The sequence below is a fragment of the Halichoerus grypus genome, chromosome 9, assembly GCF_964656455.1.
Source record: "Halichoerus grypus chromosome 9, mHalGry1.hap1.1, whole genome shotgun sequence".
Lineage (NCBI taxonomy): Eukaryota > Metazoa > Chordata > Mammalia > Carnivora > Phocidae > Halichoerus > Halichoerus grypus.
Window position 1 is genome coordinate 44,229,690 of NC_135720.1, and position 12,147 is coordinate 44,241,836.

General features: G+C 35.0%; 1 protein-coding gene across 5 annotated transcripts in view; it reads left to right on the plus strand.

Annotated features, from left to right (window-relative positions):
- The window catches only part of GOPC (golgi associated PDZ and coiled-coil motif containing), a 42,362-nt gene that overhangs the window by 29,592 nt on the left and 623 nt on the right, over window positions 1–12,147 (plus strand). For 2 of the 5 annotated variants that reach the window (XM_036082288.2, XM_078054818.1), the window contains 4 exons: window positions 70–165; window positions 1,577–1,741; window positions 4,210–4,390; window positions 7,891–10,959. In XM_036082288.2, coding sequence (XP_035938181.2) covers window positions 70–165; window positions 1,577–1,741; window positions 4,210–4,390; window positions 7,891–8,021 — 573 coding nt within the window. In that variant the 3' untranslated portion in view covers window positions 8,022–10,959. Of the gene's footprint in view, window positions 1–69; window positions 166–1,576; window positions 1,742–4,209; window positions 4,391–6,089; window positions 7,868–7,890; window positions 10,960–12,147 lie in introns of those variants that run through there. The other 3 variants (XR_013441138.1, XM_078054819.1, XM_078054817.1) reach the window with 3 other exon arrangements.

Here is a 12,147-nt window from a genome sequence, read left to right on the forward strand (position 1 = left end):
TATTTGATATATCATTTAAGTAGTACTAATTTTTCTTCTAATTTTTCTTCTTTTTATCCCCCCATTAAGGATCAAGACTCTTTAAAGAAAAGCCAGGGTGTTGGTCCAATTAGAAAAGTTCTTCTCCTTAAGGAAGATCATGAAGGCCTTGGCATTTCAATTACAGTAAGAAGTAGTGCTTCCAGGCTCCTCTTCTATAATTAACTAGTATAATCGTGCTCCTCTGTTGGACATCCTTGGGAAACAAAGTATTCTGGATATGTGCTCTAAATAACTAAATTTATTCCCCTGGGCACCAACACTTTTGTGTAAACTTTTTTTTGTATGTAAATCTTCCTAATGACTATTAATTTTAGTAAAATTATTACTTTATTAAGCATAATTTAGCATTTTCATTATGACTTGGGTTATAGTTTTGTACAATATGCTGTGATTGCCTCTAGGACTTTTGAGAATGGATATGACTGTTTTCTTTATGTTAAATGGCTCCCAATTGTACTGTTCTTTTCTCTAGAGTATGTGCTATCTTTCTCGTGTTCTCGTTTCTTTGTTGTCAAATTTCACTGGCTGTTGAGTCCAAATATTCTTCCTTTCTAAATTTGATGCCTTTACAAACAGTTGTCTTGGGCAACGTTTCTGAGAGCAGCATATTATAAAATACATATATTTGGAGTCATTTTGCTGTCCTTACAGTACTTTTTTCCAGAAGAATGAATAAGATGGCTTTACTCTGTCTTTAATTTGGTAATATATGGATACTGCATAAGTTCATTTGCTTTTTGGTATTGTTTAATGTAGAAATTTTTTTTATCATAAGAAGTTTACCTGATAGGTATTTATTGAATACCTACCTACCTTTTTGAATGCACTGCCCTCAAAGAGCATAAATTTTAGAAGAAATAATACACATATATATATATATATACATGCACACACACAAATAATACATATATATACACATACATACACAAATAATACGTATATATACACATACACACAAATAATACGTATATATACACATACACACAATATATATATACATACACACACAAATAATTATAACACAAACTAAAAAGTGAAAGGTACCAAATAACTGCATTTTATCAATTCTGTGTTGCATATTTTTTCACATTTTAATATCTCTGAAATTGAGATTTTTCTTACACTCTTTCAGTGATTTTTGTAGTACATAAAATAATGGTAAGTCTTATTATAGTGATTTAGATTTGATAAAATCTAATAGTGCTGTGGACTATTAATACCTAAAATATTTTTATTTATGTTTAAAAGAGTTCAGCCGATTGTAGTTTTTTGATTTGGTTTTTTTTTTTTTTTTGGCTTTGGAATGTGTTTTAGAAAGCACATGTATGTTATTGTTTTACTCAGAGATAACTGTTTGATACTCGTAATAATATATTTATCATTACCTAAGTAGCAAATAATATTTTACTCAGCATTTATACAGGATAGATGCTTATTGAAATGTATTTTTAAGAAGATATTTTATTGTTAGGAAAGTCTGTGACTATAAAAGAGTAAACTAATTGACTGCCTTTTTTTTTTTTTTTTTGGTTAGGGTGGGAAAGAACATGGTGTTCCAATCCTCATTTCTGAGATCCACCCAGGGCAACCTGCTGATAGATGTGGAGGACTGCACGTTGGAGATGCTATTCTGGCTGTTAATGGAGTTAACCTAAGGGACACAAAGCATAAAGAAGCTGTAACCATTCTTTCCCAGCAGGTAAGTTCCCTTTATGTAATTAAAATTGGATCTATCAATTGGTTCTTCTTGAATCTACTGAATATTTTATACTTCCAGTATTTGAGGCTTCTTACGTAGTAAAGTGTTTATATATAGATACTAGTTCCCTTTGATTTGGGCCTTTTATAGAAGATATTCAGCCAGATTTACTGAAGAAGATTTTACTTGCTTTTTCCCACAGCTGCATAACTTTGAGCAAGTTACTTAAATCCTCTGCTCTGCTACTGTGCCCTTATTGGAGAGCTGTAAGGATTAAGTATGTTGATTCATAGAAAGTGCTCCGAACAGGACCTGGTACTTAGAAAGCAAAACGTCATTAATGACTAAAACACTATACAAATAGAAGGCATTATAGAAAACATAATGTTAGAAGCAGATTGGTTTTACAGACATAAATGTTAGAACAGAAAGGGTCCTTAGAAATCATTTAGCCCAACCCTCTTATTTAAAATGAGTAAACTAAGGTTCTTAGGGATTTGCTCTAGGTTGCAAAGAAAATAAATCATAGAGTTGGGATTCATACCCACAAGTCTTATTTGTTACCAGGTTTACTTAAGATGGGTTTTTTTTTGTTTTCTTTTTTTCCTTCAAGAAGAAGGTTGAAGAAATTAGATGTTGATAGTACATTGAGATGTTTGTTGGGTCCTCAGTGTAGAATTGAATCTCAAAGTTGAAAGTGAATTTATAGCTTATTGGTTCAACTCTACTTTGTATAAATCTCTACAATATCACTAATTAACTATTTACATTGGGGGGAACTTGTTGATAAAGTAGTCCATTCTATTGTTGTACATTGCTGATTTTTAGGAAGGTCTTCCTCATATTAAGTCTAAAATCTGTCTCCATGACTGTCACCCACAGACCTAATTCTTTAATCTAGAACTTTATGGAAGACTACCACCTTATCCGTCTGTCTCCCCCAGATGGTATTTGTAAGCATTATCTGCTAAGAGAGATCTCAGAATGCAACCCTAACCTCTTTCAGTTAGTGTTTTCTCAGTCCAAGTTGGCCATATTCAGTAGCACGAGAGTGAGATGAATGGCAGCTGTGGTCAAGGAAATACAAACAGGCAGTCACAAACTTAAGGAAATGCTAAGCATGTGTTAAAATTCTGAAACATAACCTTAAACTGCTGGGAAAGCAGAGCACCAAAGAGACTGACTTAGTGAGTGGCAGTAAAAAATGGCATGCTTTCTTTGGAGCAAAGGCAGGCCATAATTTTCAGAGTTGCAAATACCAGACTTATGTGTAGTAATTGTATTCTCTTATTAAATGACTTGGAATGTTTTTTAGACATAAAATAACCTGTAACTTTTTACTTGAACATAAGTTTTATTAAAGAATAGTAGTACAAGGGCACCTGGGTGGCTCAGTCGGTTAAGCGTCTGGCTTCAGTTCAGGTCATGATCCACAGGGTTGCGAGATCCAGCCCCACATCGTGCTCCGCACTCAATGGGGAGTCTGCTTGAGATTCTCTCCCTCCCTCTCTCTCTGTACTTCCCCTTGCTTGCACTTTCTTTCTCTCTAAAATAAATAAATCTTAAAAAAAATAGCAGTACAAGTATTACATTTATTTATAATAAGTATTTTTAAAAATTTATTTAAGTAATCTCTATCCCCAACATGGGGCTCGAACTTACAACCCTGAGATCAAGCATCAAGTGCTCTTCTGACTGAGCCAGCCAGGCACCCCCAAATATTATACATTTAGTCTAGTAGAAAGAGCAAGGACTTTGGAGTCAAATTTCGGTTTTTCTATTTTACTTGCTAATCATATTGGAAAAATTATCTGCTCTTTCCAGAACTCATTCAGGTTTCTCATTCATGTAAAAGAGACTGTACTACAATAGGGTTATTCAAGGATTGAAGGATATAGTCTTGTACAATAAATAAAATAACTATTATAATAATTACTATTAACACTGTGGTACTCAGTGAAAGTTAAGTAAAGGCTCAAGACCTATTCACTAAGAAAAAAGAAATCAGTGTGTAGAGGTTTCTTGAATTAGTCAAGGAAAAGTTTGTGTGATGCCCTTAAGTGCAACTTTAATATCTGACTACTTAGATGGATTTGCTGTGTCAAGTACAAAATGGCAGAATGACTTTTAAACTAAACATTTTTTCTAAAGTTTTTTAAGTTGAGTAGTTAAGCATTCATTTTTAGTTTAGGTCTGTTAGCAAAAATACTGTGACTAGTACAAAGAGCTATTGTAATATTAAAAGGAAATTACTTAGAATTCATGGGGTTGATCTGGACGTGATAGCCTCTGTGTGCTTTTCTATTTTTTGAGATTCTAGAATTTCATTATCGGTTGTCTTGAAAGGAGGAGCTACATTTGAGATCTGACTGCTTCTCATGCCTATCACTCACCCCAAGGAATTTGGAAACCATTTTTTGAGTATAACTACAGTAACTTGACTTGCTCATTTTCTTTCTTCATTTTAGAGAGGAGAGATTGAATTTGAAGTAGTTTATGTGGCTCCCGAAGTGGATTCTGATGATGAAAATGTAGAGTATGAAGATGAGAGTGGACACCGCTACCGTTTGTACCTTGATGAGTTAGAGGGAGGGAGTAATCCTGGTGCTGGGTGCAAAGACACAAGCGGGGAAATCAAAGTGTTGCAAGGTAAAAATTACTCTAAAATTTATTGTTAATGTATTTATTATTAATAAACTTTTAAAATACAAAGTTTTAGATTTCTTCAGTAACACTGTTTTAATGATGGGGAAATCATCATTAACAGATCAAATAGCTCTCCTTTGCTTATAGTTTCATTGCATACTGGTCACTATGCCAAAATGTATTTACATAGAAGTTCTCTTAGGTTCATTTTGGATTTTAAGACAAGTGTATTACCAGTTACTGAACTACAAATGATCCTTGAAAAATAAAAAATAAAAATCCCAAGTTTTCTAGATTCTGAAATAGACTGATAAAAATGCCTTTTAGAGTAGATACATCTTACTGTCATCTTGCTGTTAAAGTGCATTCTTCTGTCATAATACAATGATTTGTAGACTAATATGAATATGTTATTAGACCATTGTCTTGCAATTATTATTAGAATCAGGATATGTGATCTTGAGAATTTTTGGTTTAGTTCCTTTGCTATTATTTACACATATTGTAAAGAGAAATTCTGGCCCTTTCTTTTACATAGAGCAGTGGTTCTTAAATTGTGATCTATGAATCTCTGGGGGTCCCTGAGACCCTCCTAGGGAATTCATGAGATAAAAATCGTTCATAATAGGGGCACCTGGGTGGCTCATTCTGTTAAGCGTCTGCCTTCAGCTCTGGTCACGATCTCTGTGTCCTGGGATTGAGCCCTGTGTCTTCAGGTTCCCTGCTTATCAGGGTGTCTGCTTCTCCCTCTCCCCCTCCCCCCCACTCGTGCAGGCGTGCGCATGTGCTCTCTTTCTCTCTCTGTCTCAAATAAATAAATAAAACGCCCCCCCAAAATGGTTCATAATAATGCTAAAACATTATTTGTGGGTTTTTTCCTGAATTGATATTTGCACTGATGGTGCAAAAGCAGTGAGGGTAAATACCTGTTTGCCTTAGTACAAATCAAGGCAGTGGTACTACTACTAAAGTAATCATTGTTTCTTTCTTGCCATCTACTCAGAGTTAAAAAAAAAAAAAAAAAAAGAAGAAAATACCAGTTTCATGAAATAGTAAAACTTCATTTTATTAAATCTCGACCCTTGAATGCTTGTCTTTTTCGTACCGTGTGTTATGAGATGGGAAGTATGCATAAAGCACTGAGTCTGCATGCTGGTCTCAAAGAAAAGCACCGAAGTGATTAAGTAGCTAGCTGAACTGGCCATTTTTTTCATGGAAGACAATTTTGACTTGAAGAATGACTGACTAAAATTATGGTTGTTCAGACAGTTTGGCAGCCATTTTCTTTAAATTTTTTTTTTTTTTTTTTAAAGATTTTTTATTTATTTATCTGAGAGAGAGAGAATGGGAGACAGAGAGCATGAGAGGGGGAGGATCAGAGGGAGAAGCAGACTCCCCGCTGAGCAGGGAGTCCGATGCGGGACTCGATCCCGGGACTCCAGGATCATGACCTGAGCCGAAGGCAGTTGCTTAACCAACTGAGCCACCCAGGCGCCCGGCAGCCATTTTCTTTAAAAGGAACAAAATGAGTCCATCACTTCAGGGAAACAACTGACAGTATTTAGTGCCAATGATAAAATTTCAGCTTTCAAGTGACAATTAGAATTTTGTAAAACCTGTATCAATCACCATGAGCTTGACAGCTTTTTTGTATAATAAGATTGGTGGTGATGTTAATAAATGTGATTTTTTTTTGATATAGTAAAAATGAAACCTGTCAACTCGTGGAATTGCTACATAACTCAGTGATCTAATATTTTTCAAATGACCAGTGTATGATGTTACAAAATCCTGCATGGGTAAAAGAGCCATTCAAACAGCAAGATAGACAAGTGGATTTTAACGTAACAGCGTGAACAGTTCATGGATATGGTTTCAAATTCTGTGGTTTCCAATTTTGGTATAGTATCAAAGAAGAATATTGACAGTTATCCGAAAAGCCTATTAAAACTACTCTTCCCTCTTCCAACTATGTATCTGTGTGAGGGTGAACTTTTTTATATACTTGTAATAGATTGAGCAGAGGCAAATAAGAAAATCCAGCTATCTATAAAGCGAGACTTTATTTATTTATTTATTATTCATTTATTTTTTAAAGATTTTATTTATTTACTTGACACTGAGGGAGAGAGAGCACAAGCAGAGGGAGCAGGAAAGGGAGAAGGCTCCCCTGCTCAGCGGGGAGCCTGATGCGGGGCTCAATCCCAGGATCCCGGGACCACGATCTGAGCCGAAGGCAGATGCCTAACCAGCTGAGCCACCCAGGCGCCCCTAAAGCCAGACTTTAAGGATATTTGCAAAATTGAAAATAATGCTCCTCTTCTGACTAAATTTTTAGAAAATGGAATTATTTCCACTGAGACAAATATGTTGTTTATGTTAACATTTATTAGGCTTATTTTCATTTTTAACAAAGTCATAATTTTTTTAGATTTCTCAGAAGTTTTAATTACTAATATGGTAAACATCAATAACCTACATAACATTAGTAAACCACATGAACAAAACTCTTTGGAATCTGCAGTGTGAAGGCATCCTGAAAACCAAAAATGAGAAATTTCTGGCACAGAGTTATATAGTGAACTAATGAACTAATGTTCTTGTGGTAAGCCTGGATTTTATGAATTATCTACATGTAGACAGCAGTAGCAATAGTGTTCTCCCCATGCATCTTGAACAAAACCATTGTGGCAGTACGTCATAACTTTACACCGTTGGGCTACTTTCCCTATGATTTCATTGTCTTTCACCCTTTCAACTATTTTCTGTCCGCAGTAGAAGGCTTCTTCCTTTCCTTTTTTGCAGCTGAGGCTAAAAGACTTCTGTGCCACCTCTGTAAATTGCAGACCACTTAAAATGTGACTCATAAAACCAAAATGTATGCTCTTATGATTTACCACGATTAATGGATTCAAATCACAAAAAAATATATCCACTGATGATTGTTTAGCACACGTCCATACTTCATAGCTCACTAAATAGATGACATAATCAACTCTGATTTTATTGGCAAGCCTAGTGTCTATTTTTTAGATTAACCAAAATTTGTTTTAAATTGTATCTGGACATTGTCTTGCCAACAACTTAGATTTTTAGCAGGAAGCTAGCATGTGCCTCAGTTCACTGCAGTTAAATAATCTGAAAGCGAAATATAGAAGAAACATATAGTTGGCTGTTCATTATATATTTGTGTAAGTAGAATTAACTGAATTTTACGATTGTGTGTATTAATTCTAAGTTTCATGGAAAGTCTGGTAGGAAATTATATATAATTTTTTGATAGGTCCAGTAGAGAATATGAAAAAATCTGTACAGTGTTTGATATCTGCCAGAAGAAGGAAGAATCCCTTTGTCAGAAATTACTAACTTGATTAATTTAGGGCCCCATCATTTGCCTCATTACTATTATTAATTATAGTGGGCATTCCTTGTCTTTGCTCAATCAAGTTCTAAGACTTTTTTTTGGATTAGAAAGTATCTGCCTTTTTTTCTCTTTCTTTCAGGGTTTAATAAGAAGGCAGTAGCTGATGGACATGAAAATGGAGACCTGGGAACTTCGAGTGAAGCTCCCGTAGACGACAGTGCTTCTAAACTAGATGATGTGCGCGGTCTGTATCACACAAAATCGTACTGAACTGACTGTACCTCTGGACAAGATTGCTGACCAGACTCTTCTGAGTTTGGGGCACTAGGGAAACGGTGACAAAGACTATACAAGATCAAGGGAGGCTTGTAGCCTAAATGAAAGGCGGGTACCTCAGGGCTTCATGTGAACAATTCTAAATGCATAAAACTCCCTGTTTTCTGTGGTATACCATAATTAGCTATTGCATGTAAAGCAACTTTGATTTTCGTAAAACTGTAAAGCACCAAAGCATGTGTTTCCCCAAGGGATATTACTAGGCTCTTAAGTACCAAATGAAGCACGACTGTTTTATTTGTCTCCTTTTCCATTTAGTAGAAGGACCGTGCTAACCGGAATTTTATAAGAAATAGCCTTTAAATACAAGAGAATAAATGAATTCATATTATATATATTCCAGAACGTTAAGTGTGGTATTTCAGAGACAGAACCTAACTCAGTGAATTGCAGAAATGTAGGCTTGACTTAATTTTTTTTTAACTAAAAGAATGGCTTTAGTTTTTTAATTTATTTTGCATCCTGATATCTAAATCAGTTCTTAATGATCATTTATTGTAATAAGTTTGCCTTTCAGCTTTATTCAATGCAGTACAAAATAGTTTTCTTTAAGCAATCCTTTATCAATCAATGCTGCACTAGAGATACTTTCTCAAAAGTTATTGTACATTGTACTTTCTTGGTTTTTAAAAGAAATGCAGATGAGTATAAAATATCTGTCCTCAATTATGTTGATCTGTGTGCATGGTATTGGAGCATTACATTATTAATGTTTAGACTCCAATAGTTTTTTTTCTGGGATCCACAAAAGACAGTTTTATACATTTTGAGTTGTTCATAAAGTTTGTCTTGTTGTGATAGTCTTGGTACGTAACGATACATTTTTCTGGCAGTAATAGCTCAAATTTATTTGTCAGTAAATTACATTGCATCTACACAGCAGTTTTCTCTCAAAGTAACTTATTTGCCAATCACTTAAAAAGCCGAGGCACTGGTGGGCAAGATAAAGTGAAGACATTTTGATGCGGTAATTGTTTGGGTTGGCTTTTCATCTCAGTGTTTCTTGACTAAAGTGCTCTCATATGCAAAACTACAGACTTGTTAATTCTCTTATCCCAGGATTAAGCATGGAGGGCCTGCTGTCTTATTTATTGCTTTGCAGGCCATTGGTACCCTGCTTGGGGAAAGTGAAAACATTGCATTTAAAGAGGTGATAGTTTTGCCAACATCACTGATTTTTTTTTTAAAAGGATATACATTTAAGGGACTATTAAGTGGGGGACAAGCCTACGAGGCTTTTAGAATATTACCAGTATCTTCATGTATAATATTCAGATGTTACGTGATATAGAACACATTTTTTTTTGTCTTTCCTAGATGCACTATATATTTGTTCATAGGTAAATCTATACAATGTATATACTTTATTTGGTGGTTTTGCTATTTATAAATTTTATGTTTTAACTATTGCTCATTTATGGTTTGTTTTGGATGGTTTTGTTCATTTGTATATCACCATGTTAGTTTGTAATAGAAATGCACTTCATAGTGTATATTGTTACTGATATTAAAATACCTTGTAGCGTAACGTTGCCTCCCAGCAAAAGCTAGTATTTAATTGTACAACCAAATAAGCAAGCTACATGTTACTGTTTGCTCCTGACAGGCTAGGCCTCTTAAAAGAAAGAAGTTTTTTCCTTATGCATTCCCCCTACACCAAACACATACCCCAGGCATGACATGAAATCTGCAAGCTGGAGTTGAGCCAGTATATTCATTTAGCCAAAAAAATTTCCATTGCAGTGTATCTGAAAACATTTTTGTTGTGACTTGAAACCATGTTCTTGTTTTTTTTAAAACGCAGCCTGGGATGGGATGACCATGGCGGGGTTTTTTTTTTTTTTTTTTCCAGAGAATATCCTTTATCTACTAGACAGAATCCTTAGGAGATACTAGCTAAAACTTTCTGATTTTCAAGAACAATCTAAAAAAGTCCATAAAGAGTATTTTAAGAGCCTTGAATTGGCATTTCTCTGGAGACGCTATGTAATATGGATCATATGGGATGGTTATGACATAAACTCCTTTCAAGGGCTGAAGAGCAGAAGGAAAGATTTCCCAGGTAGTTTAAGATTGCTTAAGTCAGTTCTGTTTTCATTCCTGCTTCACCCTGGTTTGCGAAGTCTGCATGAGAACCCTGTTGCTCAGATGCTACTGTGAGCTTCCTGGCAGGAGTTTAGAAAGTACCTAGTTAAAAGTTCATTTTAGACTGGTCTCTGGGGGATGAGCTAAGAATTAGAGACTGAATGAGAAGCAGTTTTTATATTTTCACATTTATAGGGAAGAAATTCCTAGCACCTAAGTTTCTAGGACAAAACCAAATAGAAAAGGAGAGAACTGTTGCGAAGCCATTACAGTTAAAAAGGAAAAAGAAAAACCTACAAATGCACACACAGAGGAGCTGAGAAAAAATGTTCCACAGTATGAGGGTTGTGTGTAGGGGTGTGCGTGTGTATTTACAGTTTAGCCTCTGAAATTCTCTTCTACGTTATCTGTTAGGAATATGATGGAGCAGCAACATTTGGGTTATGAGGCTTGTTAAAACAGGTTTAAGAGAAATGAAAGGTTCTGAGTCTTGGTAATTATAACTGAATAGTTGTCAAAAGGTAACACAGCTTGTGCTTGGTGCTGGTTTTACTCCCCACACAGTGGACTTACTTTGTTTTCATGTTAAGAAACAAAATTCATTGATTCATGTGTAAGTCACACATTATTTGACATCTTTATTATGTATTCCACCATTCCACTTATTCAGTCTTCCACGTAGGGTCGGCCTCAGATCTATAGGATTTATGACAAATGTATTATATCTAGTTGAGTTTAATATTTTTTTATTAGCCTGTAAATAAAGATGGCATCTTCTACATTAAAATGGTATTGATCTCATTTTTAAAAAAACATTTCAAGTTTTTTGTTTTTTTTTTTAAGGTTTTACTTATTTATTTGACAGAGAGAGAGACAGCGAGAGAGGGAACACAAGCAGGAGGAGTGGGTGAGGGAGAAGCAGGCTTCCCGCGGAGCAGGGAGCCCGATGCGGGGCTCGATCCCAGGACCCTGGGATCATGACCTGAGCCCAAGGCAGATGCTTAACGACTGAGCCACCCAGGCACCCCAAACATTTTAAGTTTCTTTCCCATTAAATATTTTGGTTTATTCCTAGTAGCTTCTATCATTTGTACTAACAGCCATCAGGTCCATGCGAAGGCTGAAACCTAGTTACTATAGTGCAACTTTTTTTTTTTTTTTTGGTAGGAATTAACCGTGTGATCATAGGAAATGTTTACTCTGGGTTAGTTAAAAACATGGTGGTTGGAAGGAACTGTCAGAGCAACTGTGGGACCAGCGTTTTGTTGAAACTTAGCAGATGGCAAAGACTCTAGTCTCCTTGGGTTAGTTTTATGTTACAGATTTTGATAGTCAATGTTCTCTAAGCGGATAATATTGAAACAAATTAAAAAACCGATCCTATTAGATACCGTGTAAGAGGACATTCTTCCATTTTATCATCTGAGCCCACAGAGTTGAGAAGTTTCCAAAAGAGGTGTAAAATAATTTTTAGCAACATCTGTAAACATTGTTCTGTTTCTTTGCTTCAGAAGTTTTACATATGGTCACTTACAGTCAACCTAAGGACTAGGTGTAAAATGTGTAGGAATGCCTTTGCTTTGCTAAGGGTATTTGAGGTCAATCAGCAAGATAAACTTACAAATGGTATTTTACTCTTAGTATTGATGAATACAAATCATATTTCAGAAGACTACTTAAGTTATTAACATTTAGAAACACTTATTTTTTGTCATTGATTAACCTTGATTTAGTCCTCATACAATATGGTGTCTGTAGCTACAGTCAGCTTAAGCTCCCAGCTCAGCAAGCAGTTTGGAAAAGTCTTTACCCCAGAATTCATCTGCATAGGATGTTGTTCGATCTATGAAATTTAAAAGATTATTTACATTTTCATTTTTTTTTTTTTTTTTAAATTTATTTATTTTATTTTATTTTTTTTTTTAAGATTTTATTTATTTATTTGAGAGAGAGAGAATGAGAGACAGAGAGCATG